This window comes from Rhinopithecus bieti, unplaced genomic scaffold (assembly GCF_001698545.2).
Source record: "Rhinopithecus bieti isolate Rb0 unplaced genomic scaffold, ASM169854v2 scaffold_14700, whole genome shotgun sequence".
Classification (NCBI taxonomy): Eukaryota; Metazoa; Chordata; class Mammalia; order Primates; family Cercopithecidae; genus Rhinopithecus; species Rhinopithecus bieti.
The window spans coordinates 1,774,105-1,796,637 of NW_016808194.1; the positions used below are offsets into that span (position 1 = coordinate 1,774,105).

General features: G+C 42.5%; 1 protein-coding gene across 5 annotated transcripts in view; it reads right to left on the reverse strand.

Moving 5' to 3' along the window:
• The window catches only part of PPM1H (protein phosphatase, Mg2+/Mn2+ dependent 1H), a 293,660-nt gene that overhangs the window by 154,461 nt on the left and 116,666 nt on the right, over positions 1-22,533 (reverse strand). For all 5 annotated transcript variants that reach the window (XR_001887950.1, XR_001887949.1, XR_001887951.1 and 2 more), the window contains exon 3: positions 4,972-5,316. Coding sequence is in view for 1 of the 5 variants with exons in the window: in XM_017885695.1 (XP_017741184.1) it covers positions 4,972-5,316 (345 nt within the window). In the remaining 4 variants the exon portion in view is untranslated. The remainder of the gene's footprint in view (positions 1-4,971; positions 5,317-22,533) is intronic.

A 22,533-nucleotide genomic window follows, 5' to 3' on the forward strand; every position in this document is an offset into this window, starting at 1 on the left:
CGTGTTCAGCTACCCAGAAGCTCGCTGAGCCCTATCCTCTCTCAGGCCTTTGTGGAGACCTCATGACATAGGCATGGGTGATTAAATCATCAGCTGTTGGTGATCAACTCAACCTTCAGCCCTTCTCCCCTCCCACAAGGTTGAGGATATATGTGCGTGCGCACGCGCACACACACACACACACCCGAATAATTGGGGCCAATCTAAATTAGGGGCCAATCTAAATTAGGCTATTCTTTCATTTTATTCACTGTAATACACCTGACATCTACATTATCCACGGCAGCGTACTGTGTGATTCTACTTAGTTGCGCAGCCCTCTAATCCTGCCTTGGTCTTTTTGATGTACAGACCCCATCCTGAATCTACCCAGAGGCTGCCAGCCACCAGTCATCTCATTAGGATACAAAAAGATACTTATCACTTTGAAGATTTCAAGGATTTTAGGAGTTGTATGTCAGGACATGGAGTTGAAGACAGAATATCATAATATCACAGCATTCCATTGAGGGAAAAGACAAACAGATGGTGACAGCAAGTAGGTAGACAGAAACAAAGAGAGAGTCCAAAGAATTCTGATTCCACATTGTTGAGCTACTATAAACAAAGCAAAAACCCCCAGTGAAGGAGAAGCTCTGTTTTTAAGGATATTGTGACACTTGGAATCTCCAGAGGGACAGCTGCATAGATGGCATCCGTGAGGTAAATTAGAGACTTAGGTGCAAGGCTTGGGGAACTTTACTTTTAGGGATTAGAAATGGAAGAGAAGGCAAGAGAGCCACAAAGCCGAAATGCCCTATGACAAATCTCGCTTAATATTGAATTTCCTATTATATAAAATCAGAGTGGCACAAAACCTGCAATACCTAAAGAACATCTAGAAACAGGAAAATTAGACAGTGGGTGGCTATTGCGGTGAAAAAAAAAAAGAGTTTAGGAATGATCTGGAAAATCCAAAGCTGTCCTACTGTAGACAGCTGTGTGAGCTGTCCTCCGGTTGCCTGGCACAGCATGGGGCTTGTGGGCATTTCAAAAAACCAAAGGTTTACACGGTGAGGCAATGACTCTCAAAACCTACTATTGAGAGGGGAGGAAGGAAAAGGAGTTGGCAATGGCCTTCCAGCTATTATTTTGAAGCTGGTATAATTTCTGTGCTGTGGATTCTGAAGCTCACCTTAAGCAATTTAATAAGGATAAGGCATTGTTTCCATGAAACTGGAGTATAGTTTTTCTGAAATCTCTGATGAAGCGAAGAAAGACAAGAGCATCTGTGATTAAACAGAAGACTTATCATCCAAAGAGGGTCATATTTGAGAGTGAAAGGGGAGAATATTAACAATTACCCTGAGACAGCAGGTACGCACTGGCCCAGTCCCCAGCAAAGCACAAGGTATGGCCACCCTTCCAGGTGCCATGAGGTCCAAAGAATGGGTGAGCTTCTCACATAATAAGGCCAGCCAGTAAGGTGCTGTAAACCAAAAAGTATCTGAGACAGGTCTCAATCTATTCGGTTTATTTTGCCAAGGGTAAGGACACACCTGGAACGAAAAAAAACACAGATCACAGAGACAGTCTGTGGTCTGTACCTTTCTCCAAAGATGAATTTGAGGGCTTCAGTATTTAAAGGGGAAAAGTGGGCCGGAGGGGAAAGAGGGAGGGTATGGTCATCCACATATTCCAAGAGAAAAGGAGCAGGTAGGGGATAGTCTGGGGCTCCAGAAATCAGTAAATCAACACGTTCGTAAGATAAGGTGAACACAGAGTAGCTACCTGTGGAGATATTCAACAATTCATCTGTAGTATCCACTTAGGAATAAAAGGAAACGCAGTTTCTTGCATGACTCAGCTTTCAGCTTAATTTTTTTTCCTAGTAATTTCCAATTTCCATAGTGGATTGGAGGCCCAGTTTTTATTTTCCTTTCACAGTGCAAAGCCCCGGTAGGCATTAGGCAGGTTGGGGACCCAGATGGACCATCTGGGGAAAAAAAAAAGTGTGAAGAGGAAGCTAGGGCATGGGGGTAAACCTGAGAGGAACAAAAAGGGAAAAGACATGGCTTAAAGCTAAAAGTTCATGATATGGCACATCTGGGCCTGGGTCTCCACGGGGGGCTCCACCCTTCCTCCTCATTCACCTGGCATTGCTACATTTAAGATCTATCTTCTACCGCAGCAACATTGGCTTGCTCCCTTTGGCCCACCTGGGTTTTTTCTCAGGCTGGGTTTGTTACCCAGGTTGCCTGAGCCCAGGGCATTCATTCTCCCCACCCTGCCCTGCACATGTCCGCTCTACTTTTGCACCCCTGCACCCCAGCATCATCTCCCCAGGGAAACTTTCCCTTCATCTCTTCACCAGACTCCTGCGTCACCCTGACCCTGTATTTCCCCTCTCAAGGCTCCTCCCGTTTATATTTTACTTGTTTAACACCCATCTTTGCCTAACTGGCTCAATGTTCTTTTCCCAGTCAGGCCTGGCTTCTAGTTGGTTCTCAACAAATATTATTGATTGAATGAATTACACATGAAAATGAAGCAAACAATCTTTGTTTTTGCTGGGGACTAAGTTTCCAAGAAAAATTTGAGGTGATGAATTGGTTCATTAAAAGTTGAAACATTTTTAAAATGAGCCTCTTAAGTATTTTTCTGAATGAACCTTTCTTTGCCAGCACAGTTGTTAAGAGCAACCCTGAGCCATCAATGGGCAGGACAGCATGAGAGCCCTGTGGAGCCCTGAGTCAATGTGACATTGGCCTCTAGTGGACAAAATTGAGAATGCAGCAGCTCCAGGCAAAAGATGTCCTCTGGCACTAGTCACAAGGGAAGGAAATTAAAATCCCAACATTTCCTTTATTTTTCACTTCTACCATGCAAACTGAATTTCCTCCCATTACAAGGAGAGCCCATTGTCAAATTTTTGCCGAACTAATTAAAAAAATAAATTCAATACTTGGCATTCTGAGTATTAGTGTCTAGAAACATTTATTGACATCAGAGCTTCTTGAGAGGCAGAAAGTGAGATTTTACACCACGACTGAGTAGGAGTCAATTTTCTTACCTTAATTCCTTTTTTCCTAAATAATCTTTTCCAGCCTCCTGGTATTTTTATTGGGATTGCAGGGTTGCAGGCTATCAGACAGTCTTGAGATGGAAGTGCATTTTATTTTTAAATTTTTATTCTTTATTTTATTTTTTAAGAGATGGGGTTTTGCTGTGTTGCACAAGCTGGAATACAGTGGCCATTTACTGGCACAAAAAAGCACTGGAGTTATAACCTGTTATGTATCTGACCTGGGCCGGGTCACCCCTCCTCAGGCATCCCGGTGGTGCTGTGCACCAAGGAGGTCACCACATTGACACTGAACCCACATGACAGCTCAGAACTCCTGGGCTCAAACAATCCTCCGGCCTCAGCCTCCCAAGTAGCTGGAATGACAGGCAATGCACCACTACCACACCCAGCAAGGTGCATTTTAAACCACCTGCTAGTCAAAGGGTAAATGTTATCTCTGTAACAAGGAGAGAAAAAGCTGAGACCAAAGAAGGGATACATTTAAATAAAAAGAGGATGGAAATTTGAGGGGTGAATATATGAACTATTTTTGCCTGACAAACAAATCAGATGACAATACGTATTGTCATTATTTATGTATTGTCATTATGTCATTATTTATACGTATTGTCCTTCTTAGCACACTACCTGATGCCGTGAGATCCTGGAACATGCACCGTGTGCCTACTCGGTTCTGGTGAGATTCTTCTTGCTGCTTTGACTTCATTTAACAGCTTCTCATCACTTTGTAATCTCCAGGTTTTAAGGCCATGACCGCCCACTTGCCTAACTCAAGCCCTTATAAATATCCTTAAATCTCTCTTATTCTTTATCTGTATGCAGGCTGCCGAGCAAGAAAGAAAATCTTCAAAACCAAAATAATTGGCTCAGGATAAAGTAAGCTCAGAGAGGGAAAGAGCTGGCATAGAACAAAGCACGGGCGGCTTCTATGTGCACTCCTGCCAGGCAGAGGGGCAGCAAGAGACAGTGAGAGCTGTGGCACTCTCCCGAGGACATGCTCAGGAGTGAGGCCAACAGGGAAGGATGATAAACTCCCAATCAGACCCATTCAGATGGAAACGAACAGACAAATCCACATGTCTGGGTAAAACTAAGACTTCTTGGATATTGGCCCCTGGCTCTGTTCTTCTCCAGCACTTTGTCTGCAGTATGAACCACATTTCCAGTTGTGGTAAAACAGCCATTCTTAGATCACATCTGTATAGGATGGGGACATTTGAGCACTTTCCTAAACCCTGTTTCCCCCAACACCGGACTTTATACATATCTGTAAAACAGATGGTGATCATGCTCACATCCAAGTGCAATCGTACCAGCTGGCATCAATATGAATATAGGAAATAAAAGCGATAAGGCCTGTATTTAATAAGCCTATGACCTCATGCACTGCCTCTTTCATCTTCTTTTACTTTTTTTTTTTTTTTGAGAGGCAGTCTTGCTCTGTTGCTCAGGCTGCAGCGCAGTGGCGCAATCTCGGCTCACTGCAACCTGTCTCCAGGGATCAAACAATTCTCCCGCCTCAGCCTCCGGAGTAGCTGGGATTACAGGCAACCGCCATTATCCCCGGCTAATTTTTGTATTTTTGTAGAGATGGGGTTTCACCATGTTGGCCAGGCTGGTCTTGAACTCCTGACCTCCCACCTCGGCTTCCCAAAATGCTGGGATTTCAAACGTGAGCCACCGCACCCAGCCTTCTACATTTTTGCCAGCAACTGGTGCCAGAAACTCTGTCTGCTGCCAATTTCTATTGGGAACGGAAGCTCCATTATCACAAGGGGCCATCCGGGTGGAGCCGGGCGGCAAAACCGTGTGCTTTCTGGGAGCCCTCCAGGAAGGACAGACAGACCTGGCGCAGGCGCCCGACTGGCCCTGCTGCCCCAGGAATACCTCCCAGGAATACCTACCATTTCCTTGAATGCACTTTCAAGCGCCCCGATGACCAGGCACTCATGGGGAATCTTCTTCTCGGTAAAGAAGCGCGTGGGGGGCGTGCTGGGGGAGCCCGGAGCCCCCACCCCTCCGCGCAGGGAGGCTGCCCGGGTCAGAGTCCGGCTGTTGGCAGGTGTGTTCTCAGGCTCCTCCCCTAGGCAGGTTGGGGGCAGAACGGCGGAGTTCTTCAGGATGTCCACGATGTCCTGCAGCTGCTCCGTGATGTGGTGCTGCAGCAGGCGCGACGCCACCACCGCTGCCCCGGACCCCGCGTGCCCGTCAAACAGCGACCAATAGTGGCAGGAAACACCCTCGGATTCCTGTGGGAGAGGACGACAAGGAGGAGTGAGAACGGTTGTGGCCTTTGCCCCAGGGTCATACAGATTGTGCGACACCTATGGGACTGGGCGTTCACTTGGTTGTCTGTCTGTTGTCTGCACACAATGCAGTCAAAACATAGCAAACAAAACAAAAAAACGCTCAGGGAAGGGTCCCCAAATGAGTCACTATTGTTACCAGCACCAGAAAGATGAAGTGGTCCCTGCCTCCCCACCTAGCAAGCGAGCCCAAATGATCACATACTAAGCTACTACTTGGAGGGTGAGATCTACTTTAATTTGAGGTGTAAATGTTTGCATAAAACTCTCCTACAAACAGACAAGTCTGTATGAGTCCAGCTTGAACATCTAACTCCTTACCTCCCGTTTTTTTAATTTTTTTTTTTTTTTTTTTTTGATATAGTCTCACTGTGTCGCCCAGACTGGAGTTCAGTGGCACGATCTAGACTCACTGCAACCTCCGACGCCCAGGTTCAAGCAATTTTCATGCCTCAGTCTCTGGAGTAGCTGGGACTACAGGTGTGTGCCACCACACCAAGCTAATTTTTCTTTTTTGTATTTTTAGTAGAGACAAGGTTTTACCATGTTGGCCAGGCTGGTCTCAAACTCCTGGCCTCAAGTGATCTGCCCACCTTGGCTTCCTAAAGTGCTGAGATTATCCCAAAGCGCTGGGATTGTAGGCGTGAGTCACCGTGCCTGGAACCTCCTGTCTATTTCATTCCCAGAGTAGGTTTGGTCTGGGGCCTTGGAAAAAGGCCCTTTCTCAGGTTTTACAATGGGAAATAAGTGGACCCATTTTCCCCTTTCAGAGCCCTTAAATGCTGGGATAATTGTTCCATCTTTCCTGGTCTACATCCTGAATTTTCAGAACAAGTTTTCACCCTAGACACCTAGTCTAGTCCAGGCCTCACAAGATGCAGCCAATTCAAATCTCCTCTTTATACTTTCCACCTCCCTTAGTTCTCCAGCTGATGTGGAGAACTAGTCTCCAGCTGATGTGGACTCTCAGTCTCTCCATTCCCTCTTCCTGACTTACGGCTACATGCAACCCGTGGTTCCCTCACCTACGTTGGGTTTAGTGGCTGCCGGTGGATTTCTAGATTATGTCAAGACGAGCACTTTCGAACCCATGTTTGAATTACACATGCATTAGATCTTAGAGAAAAGGAGCTCAATTATGATATAGCTGATAGAATAGAGAGCTCAGAAATAAACCCACACATATGTTGTCAACTAATCTTTGACAAGGGTACCAAGAATACACATTAGGGAAAGAAGAGTCTTTTCAATAAATGGTATTAGGAAAAGTGAATATCCCCATGCAAAAGAATGAAATTGGGCCCTCTTCTTACATCATATACAGAAACCAACTCAAAATAGCCTAAAGTCTTAGATGTAAGACCTGAAATCATAAAACTCCTAGAAAAAAACATGGGGGGAAAAGCTCCTTGATATTGGTCTTGGCAATGATTATTTAGATATGATACCCAAAGCACAGGCAACAAAGCAAAAACAAATAAGTGGGACTACTAAAATGTTTCTGCACAGCAAAGGAAGTAATCAACAAAACCAAAAGGTAGGTAGCCTATGGCATAAGAAGAAACACTTGCAAAGCATGTGTGTGATAAGGGGTTAATTTTCAAAATATACAAGAAACTCCTATAATTCTATTGCAAACAAAACAAAACAAGCAAGCCAATGAAAAAATGGGCAAAGGGCTTGAAGAGACATTTCATCAAAGATGACAAATGGCCAGCAGGCTTGTGAAAAGATGCTCACCATCGATACCTTTCATAAACTCAGTGAACTGAAATTAAGGACCTTCCCCAACCAGATAAGGGGCATCTAAGGAAAATCTATAGCTCATATCATATTTCATGGTGAAATACTGAATGCTCTCCCATAACATTGGGCAAAATAAAAAAAATGTATGCTCTCACTACTTCTTTTCAACATCATACTGGAGAGTTCTAGATAGTCAAGAAAAAAGAAAAGGCCTAAAGACTGCATAAGAAAATAGCTGGGCACAGTGGCTCATGCCTGTAATCCTAGCTACTCAGAAAGCTGAAATGGGAGAATCCCTTGAATCCAGGAGGAGGAGGTTGCAAGAGGCCAAGATCTTGCCACTGTATTCCAGCCTGGGGTGACAGAGTGACCCTGTCTCAAAAAAAAAAAAAAAAAAAAAAAAAAAATTTTTAAAAAAAAAAAAAAAAAAAGAAAAAAGATTGTTTAAGAAAATAAAGTTGCATTTATCCTGGCTTTGAGCAATTTGAGCATGATGTACCTTAGTGTCAGTTTCTTCATGTTTCATGTGCTTGGAGTTTGTCTTTCTAGATCTGCGGACTTACAGTTATTTCATATCATTTAGAAAAATTTCACCCATTATTTCTTAAAAAAATTTTTTTTGGTATCCTTCTCTCTTTTCTCCTTGGAAGAATCTAATTACACCTGTAGTAGTCCCTAGAGGCTGTCCCATAGCTCATTAAGGATGCTTTCATTTTTTCAATGGTTCATTTTGGTTAATTTCTACTCCAATGTATTAAACTCACTGTTTTCTTAATCTTTTTCTTTTTTATTAAAAAACAGACAAAGGATCTGAATAGACATTTCTCAAATTAAGACAAGCAAGTGGCTAACAGGTATATGAAAAAGTGCTCAAAATCAATAATCATCAGGAAAATGCAAATCAAAACCACAATGAGATAGCACCTCACACCTGTTAGGATTGCTATTATTTAAAACAAACAAACAAACAAACAAACAAACAAACACACAAAATGACACAAATGTTAGTGAGGATGTGGAGAAAAAGGAACCTTCTGTTCTGTCAGCGGGAATGTCAATGAGTACAGCCATTACAGAAAACAGTATGGAGGTTCCTCAAAAAATTAAAAATAGAACCATCATATGAAGCAATTTTACTGCTGGTTATATAACAAAAGGAAATGAAATCAGTATCTATAGCCCAACGTTCATTGCAGCATTATTCACAACAGTCAAGACACTGAAACAACCTTAGCATCCATCGATGAATGGTAAAGAAAATGTGGTGTATACTACTTACTTACAATAAGATATTATTCAGCCACAAAAAGAAGGAAATTCTGCCAGTTGCAACAACATGAATGAACCTGGAGGGCATTATGCTAAGTGAAATAAGACAGACACAGAAAGACAAATACCGCTTGATCTCATGTGGAATCTAAAAAAGAGTCAAACTCATAGAAGCAGAGAGTAGAATGGTGGTTGCCAGGCGCTGGGGTTGAGGAAAATGGGGAGATAATGGTCAAAGGGTACAAAGTTTCAGTTATAAAATGAGTAAGTTCTGGGGATCTAATGTACAGTATAGTGACTATAATTAATAACACTGTACTGTATACTTGAAATTACCTAAGAGAGTAGATTTTAAGTGTCCTCACTACAAACACACAAAAACTGGTAACTATGTAAGGGAATGGATGTATTAACTTGATTGTGGCAGTCATTTCACAATGTACCCATGTATCAGATCATGCACACCTAAATACATGATTTCTGTCAATCACACCTCAATAAAACTGGGAAAAATAAAACATTACATTTGAAAAAATGTAACTAGAGGGGTAGGATATAAAACACTAAGATATAAAACACCAACTATTTATATATTTGGGATCTCTATTTTCAGAAAATTGATGGACAAAGGGGTAAAGTATGCATATAACATCTACTTCTCACTAGTTGGCTTGTCTACCCTACAGCAATAAATACTGAAGGCTTTTTTTTTTTTTTTAACTGAAGCCATTAAATAAAATTCTTAGTATAATGCCAGTAGATACTGAGTAGGTATGGTGACATGAGCCATTACTCTGTGCTCTTTAAAACTTGATTTCTATTCAATTCTGTGCTAGGTGCTAAGAAATAAAATAGTTGATTTTTAATTCAACCAATATGTGATTTGAGTACTTTCTATGCAACAGGTTCTAGAGTAGGCAGTAGAGATAAAAGACTGGCTGAAAGAGATATCAGACATGGCTTGACCTTAATAGTCCAGTGGGGAAGATAAATACTGATTGATATGGTTTGGATTTGTGTCCCCTGCCAAACCTCAGGTTGAATTGTGATCCCCAGTGTTGGAGGAGGGGCCTGGTGGGAGGTGACTGCATCATGGGGGTGGATTTCCCTTGTTGTTCTTGCCACAGTGAGTGAATTCTCACGAGATCTGGTTGTTTAAGTGCGTAGCACCTCCACCTTCACTCTCTTCCTTCTCTGGCCATTAAGACGTGCCTGCTTCCCCTTCACCTTCCACCATGACTGAACATTTCCCTAAGGCCTCCCCAGTCATGCTTCCTGTACAGCCTGTGGACCAGTGAGCCAATTAAACCTCTTTTCTTTATAAACTACCCAGTTTCAGGTATTTCTTTAGAGAAGTGAGAGAACATACTAACACACTGATCAAATAATCACACATATAAACATAAGATCACAAGTCTGATCAAAGAGAGGACAAGGAGAAATTCTCAGTATTACAAGGCCAGCCTACAGAGGTACAGGACACATTGGAGAAGGCTTCCTGAGGACATCAGGACTAGGCCGAGGATGCATGGAAGTTCGTGAGATAAGGAGGGGAGGGGAGAGAATGCCAAGCAGAGCAACAGGAGGTGCAAGGCCCCTGCAGTAGAAGGGGCATAGACTAAACCATGGCCATGTGGCTGAGCAGGAGAGTGAGGAGCAAGATGAGAGTGGAGAGAGAGGTAGCAGCGAGAACACTCATTTTTTACAGGACACGTGAAGGATCCTGGCTTAGCTTAAGTGCAACAACATAAAAAACCATTGACTGAAGTGAGAATAACAAAATCAATTTATGTTTTTAAACAATCACTCAAGCTATTCTGTGAGATTAGAAGGGAAGTAAGTGTGAAAGTGATGATGCTAAGATAGGAGGTAAATGCTGCCCTAAAAAACATTCAGTCACATCCAGGCCATAAGAAACACATATGAACAATGAAAAGCATCATAAAACAGAGGTATAAACAGTAAGAGCTCTAACTCACAGGAAAGTGGAAAGAACAATGATTACAGATGAGAAGATTTGAATTCTAATCCCATATTCAACACCAATCATCAGCTGAATGGAGGCAGGACAGGTGTTGGGCCACTAGCTGGTTGTCCCTTTTGCTTAACATTTCTATGCCGTGGTTCGTTGTTGTTGTTTTTTAATCCCTTGAACTAGATAAAAACAAGTTCATAATGAGATTTTAAAATCTTCAATGTCCTCCTATGCTAGGGGGATGTAAAGTGAGGGACATACTATTTGGGGAAATACAACCACAGTGTGTGCTTAGAGTTCAACTCAGTTGTTAAAAGTGTAAGAGACCCTAAGGTCAGAGAAACACATCCAGTTACAGGTCCAGAAAAACCTTCCCATCATTTATTTAGTTTTTGAGACAGGGTCTTGCTCTGTCACCCAGGCTGGAGTGCACTGGCACAACCATGACTTACTGAAGTCTCAACCTCCCAGGCTCAAGTGATCCTCCAGCATCCGCCTCTCAAGCAGCTGGGACTACAGGCATGCACCACCACATCCAGCTCATTTTTGTATTTTTCAGAGATGAGGTTTTGCTATGTTGCCCAGGGTAGTGAAGTCCTGGGCTCAAGCAGTCCTCCTGCCTTAGCCTCCAAAAGTGCTGGGATTACAGGTATGAGGCACTGTGTTTGGCCACCCATCCCATCATTTAATGAACCTTATACAGCAGGCAATACTCTAAATGCTTTACAAATACGAACTCATTTAATCCTTACTCCAGTCCTCTGTGAGAGGTGTGGTAATTATCTGTATTTTATACTGTAGGAAAATGAGAGACAGAGAATATAACCACTCTAGGTCACCATCTATTAAGTTATGCAGCAGAGACCAGAGTTCATGCTTTCAGCCATCAACCTCTTTGCTAAGGTGACCACCCCTACCGTATCCCCAGAGGGAAAGCTTGCCTCAATTTATACATAGTACCAGAGTCCATTTTTCTACTCTACAACCTGAATTGCAACCAGAGTGATTTTTCCTAAAATACAAATTTGGTCATTTTCTTTTATGAGTCTAACAGCCTGCTCCATGGGCTGGCTCCTGTCCATGAGCCTCTAGTTTGCAGTCTCTGATAATCTCCCCACATTCTAGACCTTACTCAATTCCCACCCACACCAAACTACCAAACTTGCAGCTCATCACAAACCACTAACCATCACCACCTCCTTTACATAACTTCCACCTGGCTTTCAGTACGCAGCTTAAATATCATCTCCTTCCAGAAGCTCCCACTGCACCCTGAGCACCATCTGGACAGTGACCTTGAGGGCTAGGGTGAGATTCCATTCTGGCAAGGCAGACTGGGAAACCTCTATTTGCCACCTTGGGGGCACTAGTGAAATGTAATTCCTCTGTACCTAGTAGTGCTATGAAAGCTGCATGGCAAGGAAGAAGCACCAGAATTTAAAAGGCTCATGAAGGACTGCAAGAGGTGTTTCAAAGAACAATATGAGGCCAGAGAGGGCTACATCTGTTTGAAATGTGACCAAAATATTACAGAGAATAAAAATCTATTTTCAAAGGTGGAATGATCAAACAGGTTTTGCTGTACCCTTATTTTATTTTTTTTGAGACAGAGTCTGTCACCCAGTCTGTAGTGCAGTGGTGCGATCTTGGCTCACTGCAGCCTCTGCCTCCCAGGCCCAAGTGATTATCCCACTTCAGCCTCTCAAGTAGCTGGTACTAAGGCATGTGCCACCATGCCAGGCTGATTTTGTACTTTTAGTAGAGAGAGGGTTTCACCATGTTGGCCAAGCTGGTCTCAAACTCCTGGCTTCAAGTGATCCACCCACCTCAGCCTCCCAAAGTGCTGAGATCACAGGGGTGAGCTACCAGGCCCAGACTGTACACTTATTTTAAGAAGGATATGAAGATTCTCCCTTCTTTCCTACCTGGTTCTTCTCAAAATGATGCCATCAACTGCTGTAAGGTAAGCAAGATGGTTTGATGCATAAAGTCAGACCTGGGAACATGAAGGAATGAATGTCTCCTCAATGTCACACGAGCAGTGAGGGGCATTCATCAAGGTTAGGAGTCTAAGCTGGAGATACTGCTCTGAATCCTGGTTGCAGCAGTGATGATATATATCTATGCATATATTAAAATTCACAAAACTGTATACCAAAAGGAAAAAGTTAACTGTACTGTATATTTTAAAAATAATAAAACATATAGCACTGTGTTCAGCACATAGGAGTAGCAAAAACACTAGAAGTAATGGTAATTACTTATACTATTAAATAGCCTGGGGGGACACTGAGTAGGTGGAGAGAACAGGCTGCACATCTGAGCTCCTGACTTCCAATTCTGCCAAATGGGGTACTCATCTCGCTCTACTGTACAACTCCTGTTGCTTCTGTTCACCTTTCTTATTTCCCCTAAAGGAAGTCTTAGTTCAAAGGACATCTGATATGGTTTGGCTGTGTCTCCACCTAAATCTCATCTTGAACTGTAGATCTCATAATCCCCACATGTCATGGGAGGGACCTTGTTGGAGGTAATTGAATCATGGGGGAGGTCACTTCCATGCTGTTTTTGTGATAGTGAGTTCTCACGAGATCTCATGGTTTTATAAGGGGCTTTCCCTCCCCTTTGCTCTGCACTTCTCCTTTCTGCCACCATGTGAAGAAGGATGTGTTTGCTTCCCCTTCCACCATGATTGTAAGTTTCCTGAGGCCTCCCCAGCCATGCTGAACTGTGAGTCAATTAAACCTCTTTCCTTTATAAATTACCCGATCTCTAGTATGTCTTTATTAGCAGCATGAGAATAAACTAATACAAATCTATCAAGCACCTATGTTTAATCCCCCTAACATCACAATAAAATGGGTGTCACTCCATTTTGCCAACAGTGAAACTGGGGTACAGATAGTTTCAGTAACTCTACCGGTATGTGGCAGAGATAGGATTTGAACCTAGTTCTTCAGACTCCAAGTTAAGGGATCTTTCCATCTTCCCAGTGGCACACAACTTTGTGTAATTAATCTCCTTGGCTTCCGTTACTCTGTGGCCTTTGCACTTTAGTGTTGCTTGCGTTATTTTAATTTGGTTATTGCTTACTAGTAATTGCATACGAGTATGATTGCTAAAATGTTTCCGCAATGGCTCTGCATTACTCTTCTGGAAACTTCAGAAAATGTTGATGGGGCACCAGCACAGGATGCAAATCAGACCCTTCATAATTAGAGTAACCTAGCTCTTGACATAATACACTTTAAAATTACTCATATTCATTGTAACAAATGTTTAACTTTATTTTTGCTCCAGATAAACATGAGTTAAATGTGTACTCCACTTGAAGTAAAACAGTATCAAGCCCTTTCCTGACTTACCATATAATTCTATTTGGCAGAAATAACTTCTGACTCACAAAACAATAACTTTGAGGCAGTTTTCCTCAAAATTGCACTCTAAATTATTTCATTTACAAAGAATCAGTCTTACACGCAATTTATAACACACAAATGCCTACCTACCTCTGTTCAGGAATACATCTGCAGCCTGATGAAGGAAGATTCCAGAAGGTGAAAATTGAGAGCTTAAAATTGTTTCTCTTTTGGGCTTTCTCTACAGTAGGCTATTACATTCTCTTCTTGCAAAGAAAACTGCTTTTTAATGCTTTTATTTTCCTTTTCCCATTTTTCAAAAAATCTAGTATGCCAGAACTTAATGAGTTCTAACTGGAAAAGACTCCTTGGGCCTTTCAACAAATATAAGATTGTTCCAAACAGAAATCTATCTATTAAACAAGGAGCTGAAGTCATTTCAGAAACAAGCAGGTGGTGTCCATTCAGCTTCAGGTATACTGATTGCAGGGCCAACCAAGGATGTCAAGAATGACCAGCTTAAATTTTAGCCCTACTCAAACAAGAGCCACATCACATGCACCTGAACTCCGGGGAATCCATAGACTAAAACAGCCAGCGTCAGCCATCTGGGTGGTTGTGAGGTACCCACCCCCTCTTATGGAGTGCCAACTAAGAAGGAGAGGTTCTAGACATAACCTCAGACGTTTCCTGTGGAGACCAACAGAAATACCCAGATGTAGGGGAGGAAATACACAAAGCCAAGGAGTGGGGTTTGAGGTATTTGTTCCAGCTTAAGGAAACGACGGTTTTGCCTTCCTTTACTCACTGCACAGAGCTCTAGAGGTTTGCAAACCTCTTCATCCCTCTTCCCCTGAGACTAGTGCTCTCCACACGAAGCACATGACTGTGAGGCGGAATTGAAAAACAGTAGGTCGGCGTATAAGAGACACGTTAGGATTGCTTCTCTAGTTTTCATTCGGGATGACACTGGCGCCCTCGTGTGGCAGGTAAGTCAATCCTCCGCATGCATGGGATGCTGGTGCTCTTCCATGCCTGTTAGTTTTGGTACATGGCAACACATTGCAAGGGACCTGTGCCCCTAAGTGGTGATTATACTACTAAATTTTAAACTAAAATTATTCCTCGCATAGTGGACAACAGTTTAAAAAGATGTCTGCAAAGAAACTACAGATAGAAAACATAAGCAAATAAGAACATGTTAGAGCTGGCACTTGATATTCCCAGGAATGATAATCCAGTCATATCTGACAATCATCATCATCATATCTAGCCAAAACACTCTGAAACGCTCAAGGGGACGGGTGAAATATGGAATTATACTCGCTATTGTTAATGATGGATTTTGCCTTGATATATTAGCTAATGATAGCATGAAGTCTTTGCTCTCAGCAAGACAGTAAATGAGTTACTGTATGAAAAACACTTAAATCAATGCCTGGCATACAATTAACACTGTATCACTGTTAGCTGTTATTTTAAAACATTGCCTTTTCATCTTTATTGCCCTTCAATTATTAAAACATTTAAAAAATGTTTAATGTATCTTTATAATTTTAAAATAATTATTTTATTTTACAGTATGTACAGTAAAGTATTTTACTTTATGGATATACAGTAGTAGGTTATATATCAATAAATGATCAATAAATGAACAAACACTTTGGGGTGCATTTTTTTTTAAGAGACAAGGTCTTGCTCTGTCACCCAAGCTGGAATTCAGTGGCATGATCATAGTTCACTGCAGCCTCAATCTCCTGTTTTCAAGCCATCCTCCCACCTCAGCCTCCTGAGTAGCTGGGATGATGGGTGCACCACCACACTAGGCTAATTTATTTTTTATTTTTATTTTTGTAGAGATGACGTCTCTCTATTTTGCCCAGGCTAGTCTTGAACTCCTGGCCTCAAGCTATCCTCTTGCCTTGGTCCCCCCAGGAAGCTAGGACTACAGGCATGTGCCACCACATCTGGCTAATTTTTAAATCTTTTGTAGAGAGGGTCTTGCTATGTTGCCCAGGCTGGGTCTCAAACTCCTGGCTTCAAGTGACCCTCCTGCCTTGATCTCCCAACGCTTTGAAATTACAGGCATGAGTCACCACACCCTGCCAAAAAAATGGTTTTTAACTTATGATTTGGAGACTGTTAATTTAGAAATAGTTGTCCGAAGGGAAAAAATGGTATCCTCCTAGTAGCATTCACAAGTCCTTGGCTTATTTAATATTATTCTTCCCTTTGCTACCCTAACTATTCAGGTGTTTACACAACCGGTGGAGGGGCCATATCAGCAGTACAAAAGGCCTATCGTAGATGTAGAAATCCCACTTTGAGTGACATCTCATGGTTGATTTTCACAAAATGTCCTATATGAGTACAGAATGCACTTTCCAGCCCTTCTCTCCCACTGCCAAAAAAAAGGGACTGATCACTCCCCGTTGGGGAAACAGAGTTGCCATATTCTGTTTCCCCACTATATATGTGATTATATGGTTTGATTTCCATAAAGTTTCTGGCCAATTTTCCAGGAATCACAGGGAAGATGATAATGCACAGTCCAGAGCACCTGCTATAGGCATTCCATCCACAGGGCTTTCAATGTCTGGTTTTTCATTTGATCCTCACAGTACCACAGTGAAAGGGAGAAGAATAAGCCAATGAGGAGGTAGAGATGAGAGAACATTTGAGTGACTTCATGAAAGCCCTTCCTAGGGCCCATGTTCTATTGCTGTCCACATGGAGCCATGACCCTATAGTGTAGTTCACTTTTTACCATACCTCTTTTTTTGACTAAATTGTTCAGATACTCTGCTCTGCAGTGGAGGAAAAAGAATCCCTTAATTTCATATACCTTAATGAATATGCTGCTTCCTTCTCAGGATATGACAATATGAATTGCAGGTTTCTTTGGCTGAATTCCTCCAACATAATGAGACAGTAAGGTGCAGGATAGGTTTAGTAAGTTTGGCTTTCGTTTTTAAATGGCAATTTAGACCTGTCTTAAAATATTAATTTATAAAAGGAAGTACAAAGTTTGTAACAGTTTTTGCTAAACTGCATTGTGACTTATTCTAGAATCAATTCGGGAATATTCTTAAACTATTAGTTACACATCAACTTCTCCCTAAATTAGTTTATGGAAAAAACGTAAGTACTGTGAAATAATACTGAAGTGCAGTTGCCAATCCACTATTAGAAACAACAACAACAATAGATAATATTTATTAAGCACTTACCCCATGCACTATTCTAAGCACTTTTCATATTTTAACTCATTTTGCTCTAATAAGCCTATGAAATAGCACCTATTATCACCCATTTACAGATGGGAAAATTGAGGTATGGAGAAGCCAACTGACTTGTACAAGATAACACATCTAGTAAGGGGCAGAGACAGGATTCAAACTCAGGTATTCATGCTTATCCAATCAGAAGGCTTTTTTTTTTCTTCCCATGGTTTATGCAAATGATGGTCTTTCTATAATTTAGCAAGAAAATTGACTATAAAGAGAAGATAATTTCATTTTAGCTCTGTTTTTCACCTGAGTCAGAGTTATTACGGTTTCTGAGTCGACAGGGGACACTGCTAACTAACTCCCATATCAAAAGAGAAACCATAATGGAAATGAGAAAATATTTAGTATCAAATTTTATTGAAATTATACATATCAACATTAGGAGTTATTCTTCCTTGATGTCTGACTTTCCCAAAGAGATTTTCTTGCTCCATGTCTCAACTGCTAATGGATACAGAGGCAGCATGGTGTAAGTCTAGATGCTGAGGCCAGACTGCCTGGGTTCAACCAACATCTACACTTTCTAGCTCTGTGCCTCAGCTTCCTCACCAGTCAAAAAAAGGCAATAATAATACATATTTATGCACATATTACAGTTTGGGCACTCCTAATCCAAAAGTCTGGAAAATGCTCTGAAATGCAAAACTTTTGAGCATGGACATGACATCACAAGTGGAGAATTCTACACCTGATCTCAGTGGGTCATGGTAGAAGCACAGGCACACTACATCTCATTTATTTAGCAACCCCAGGGAAAAGAAAACTACCTTCAGGTTGTGTGTATAAGGTGCATACAAAACACGAATTAATTTTGTGTTTAAACTTGGGTCTCATTCCCAAGATATCTCATTATGTATATGCAAATAGTCCAAAATCTGAAAAAATCTGAAATCCAAAACACTTCTGGTTTCAGGCATTTTGGATAAGGGATACTCAGCCTATATGAGGTTAAATGGATTAATACTGGCAAGGCACTAAAATCAGTGTCTGGTACATGAGTGCTGAGTATTATTTATTTATTTATTTTTTAAGAAGAAATGAAAGAAGAAAATAAAGTTTATTGCCCCTGACAATGTTCTTCCCACTTAAAGCTGTGGGAAGTCAGATTATAAGTGAAGCAAGAAGAAATTTCCATCTCAACATAATTTATTTTCCTTGCACCTTACATTTTGCCACAGTGGGAAACTATAGTAAAACCATGTCGTGTTCTCAGCTACTATGTACATCTTGGTCAAACCTGGTCTTCAGAGTCATCCAACACCCACCAAGAAGGGATCTTTAAAGGGACCCTAGCTGACATCAGTCTCCTCAATTCCTGGGTATAAAATCATCCATCTTAATCACTGGCAAGAGTTCTATGTCCCTAGAACTAAAAGAGTTTTGAAAGAAACCACTGCATTACTGACCAAAAAAAAAAAAAAAAACAAAAACAAACAAACAAACAAAAAAAAACTGGCCAGGCGCAGTGGTTCATGCCTATAATCCCAGCACTTTGGGAGGCCACGGTGGGGGGATCACGAGGTCAGGAGATCCAGACCATCCTGGCTAACACGGTGAAACCCCGTCTCTACCAAAAATACAAAAAATTAGCTGGGTGTGGTGGCGGGCGCCTGTAGTCCCAGCCACCCAGGAGGCTGAGGCAGGAGAATGGCATGAACCCAGGAGGTGGAGCTTGCAGTGAGCCAAGATCACACCACTGCACTCCAGCCTGGGCAACAGAGGGAGACCTTGTCTCAAAGAAAAAAAAAAAAAAATCTAAGAAGAAAAGAAAATTGTTATTTTCTTCATATGAGCAGAACAAGGAACAAAATGTTAGCATAATAAAATGAGATGAATAAAAGGCTGCTCCTATTACATTTTTATAGCTGACATCATTGCAGGGAGCCAACTGCCCAGTGAGGGCCAAACATTCCAAAGGGCCGCTGTTGTAGAACCAGAAGCAATCTTCATTTCACGTTTTGGGGGTGAAAGAGTACTTCTTACAAAACAGATAAAAGAATGGCAAAACCTCCGTTCAGAAAGTTGAAATAGTCCCTTTCTCATGTTCCTTTTGCCTCTCCCTGCCCCATTTTGATTCTATTTGCCTGGAGTTCCCACAGTGCTGCCCTGTCCTCTGCTGAGAAAGATAATCAGCTTTCCTCTCCCCTGCTGATGGTCTTGGCTGAGATGCTGACACAGCCATCTCCTGTTATTGTAATTAGACACTGAACTAGCAGATTCTGAAACCACACACTTTGATGTGTTTTGGCTAAATTAAACAACACAAGGGTGCTCCTAAGGAAGCAGACTTGGAATGCATGTGTTCAGAAGTCTAGTCTCAAGTCAGAAACAATCTGTTCCAAATAGGGAGTCAGATGTGGGCAAAAAAAAAAAAATGCCCTGGTTATGGCCACAATACCCTAAATATTTCCCACCTATGCATCTTATGTAAGTACATGCACTTCTTATCTTAATGCTAGGTTATGACATGGCTTTCACAGTGATCTCTTTCTCCTTCCACAGAGAAGTCACCTGGTACCGTCCTCCTCTTATCTCATTCCTGGAATGACTAAATATTTGGAAACTAAAAAGCAAAATCTCTTGGAAAAGCTGTGTTTTCACCTGAGGATGGCAATCAGTGTGATAAATAAAGACTCTTTATAACCTTCCAAGTCAAAGGAAAGAAAACCTAGCAATGGTGATTCATGTCCACAAATCTTGAGCTGGTTAATTTAAAAGCCTTCTGTGGGAATCAGGAGGCCGTTGGGAATAAGGTGTTGTCCTCAACAAGCTTACAGCAGCTTTCCTAAGAGACAGTCTCATGAAAGTGTCTTTTGGAAGTGCTAGAATTGTAGACATCCTTCTTTCCTGGCCACTCATCCTTTATTCCCAAATCAGTACCCAGAGGTATAGGCATGTTAAGGGGCTTGCACATTGCCACAGAGTATCTATTTGCTATCTGCCAGACTGTGGGCTTACAGCTCTTCACATTAAGCTACCCAAAAATGATCCACGCATGACAAAAGTTCTACCTTCATTTGTCACTGAGAACATCCTTCTCTACTACACTACATACCCGCTTCATCAAATATCTCAAAATGTTGCTTTCTTTTTTTGGGGGGGACAGAGTCTTGCTGGTCCCTCAGGCTGGAGTGCAGTGGCGTGATCTCGGCTCACTGCAAGCTCTGCCTCCCGGGTTCACGCCATTCTCCTGCCCCAGCCTCCCAAGAAGCTGGGAATACAGGCGCATGCTGCTAAGCCCAGCTAATTTTCTGTATTTCAGAAGAGACAGGGTTTCACTGTGTTGCCCAGGCTACTTGCGAACTCCTGAACTCAGGCAATCCGCCTGCCTTGGCTTCCCAAAGTGCTGGGATTACAGGCGTGAGCCACTGCGCCCGGCCAAAATGTTGCTTTCTTAACCCCAAAGGAGAAATGCTTATTGTTTCTGTATTATAAGTTATATCACCAAACTCTTAATTAAAAAACAAAATCTAGATCTATTAGAGAGTGTTGGAGATGGAGACTAGAAAAATTCAACCACATCCCCTTGCATTTCTTCAGGCTAAAATACTACAGTGCAGAACACCTTAAAACATTTAAATTTGCGTGCCTTTTGTTTGTTGTTGTTGTTTTACTTCTTTCAGACATTGCTTCTTTAGCTCCTGATCCAGATGGAACCTGAAATTAATTTGTATTTTCTTTCTTGTAAGTCAGGTGCCACTGTCAAGAGCTCAAACACGAGTCCGTTCCAAGATGGCCTAATGGAAACAGCTCCAGTCTGCAGCTCCCAGCGTGATTGACGCAGAAGCCCGTGATTTCTGCATTTCAAACTGGAGGTACCTGCTTCATCTCATTGGGACCGGTTGGACAGTGGATGCAGCCCACAGAGGGCGAGCAGAAGCAGGGCAGGGCATCACCTCACCCGGGAAGTGCAAGGGGTCAGGGAATTCTCTTCCCTAGCCAAGGGAAGCCATGACAGACCGTACCTGGAAAATCAGGACACTTCTGCCCAGATACCACACTTTTCCAATGGCCTTAACAAATGGCACACCAGGAGATTATATCCTGCGCCTGGCTCAGCAGGTCCCACGCCCACGGAGCCTTGCTCACTGCTAGCACAGCAGTCTGAGATCCACCGGTGAGGCAGCAGCCTAGCAGGGGGAGGGGGGTCCACCATTGCTGAGGCTTGAGTAGGTAAACAAAGCAGCTGGGGAAGCTCAAACTGGGCAGAGCCCACCACAGCTCTGCAAGGCCTGCTGCCTCTGTAGACCCCACCTCTGGGGGCAGGGCATAGCTGAACAAAAGGCAGCAGAAACTTCTGCAGACTTAAACGTCCCTGTCTGACAGCTCTGAAGAGAGCAGTGGTTCTCCCAGCACAGTGTCTGAGCTCTGAGAATGGACTGACTGCCTCCTCAAGTGGGTCCCTGACCCTCAAGTAGCATAACTGGGAGACATCTCCCAGTAGGGGCCGACTGACACTTCATACAAGTGGGTGCTCCACTGGGACTAAGCTTCCAGAGGAAGAACCAGGCAGCAATATTTGCTGCTCTGCAGCCTCCGCTGGTGATACCCAGGCAAACAGGGTCTGGAGTGGAACTCCAGGAAACTCCAGCAGACCTGCAGCTGAGGGACCTGACCTTAGAAGGAAAACTAACAAACAGAAAGGAATAGCATCAACATCAACAAAAAGGACATCCACACAAAAACCCCATCTGTAGGTCACTAGCATCAAAGACCAAAGGTAGNCTCAAGTGGGTCCCTGACCCTCAAGTAGCATAACTGGGAGACATCTCCCAGTAGGGGCCGACTGACACTTCATACAAGTGGGTGCTCCACTGGGACTAAGCTTCCAGAGGAAGAACCAGGCAGCAATATTTGCTGCTCTGCAGCCTCCGCTGGTGATACCCAGGCAAACAGGGTCTGGAGTGGAACTCCAGGAAACTCCAGCAGACCTGCAGCTGAGGGACCTGACCTTAGAAGGAAAACTAACAAACAGAAAGGAATAGCATCAACATCAACAAAAGGACATCCACACAAAACCCCATCTGTAGGTCACTAGCATCAAAGACCAAAGGTAGACAAAACCACAAAGATGGGGAGAAACCAGAGCAGAAAAGCTGAAAATTCTAAAAACCAGAGCTCCTCTTCTCCTCAAAGGATCGCAGCTCCTCTCCAGCAACGGAACAAAGTTGGATGGAGAATGACTTCGACGAGCTGACAGAAGTAAGCTTCAGAAAGTCGGTAATAACAAACTTCTCTGAGATAAAGGAAGATGTTTGAACCCATCGCAAAGAAGCTAAAAACCTTGAGAAAAGATTAAATGAATGGCTAACTAGAATAAACAGTGTAGAGAAGACCCCAAATGACCTGATGGAGCTGAAAACCATGGCACAAGAACTACGTGACACATGCACAAGCTTCAGTAGCCAATTCGATCAACTGGAAGAAAGGGTATCAGTGACTGAAGATCAAATTAATGAAATAAAGCGAGAAGCAAAGTTCTGAGAAAACAAAGTAAAAAGAAATGAACAAAGCCTCCAAG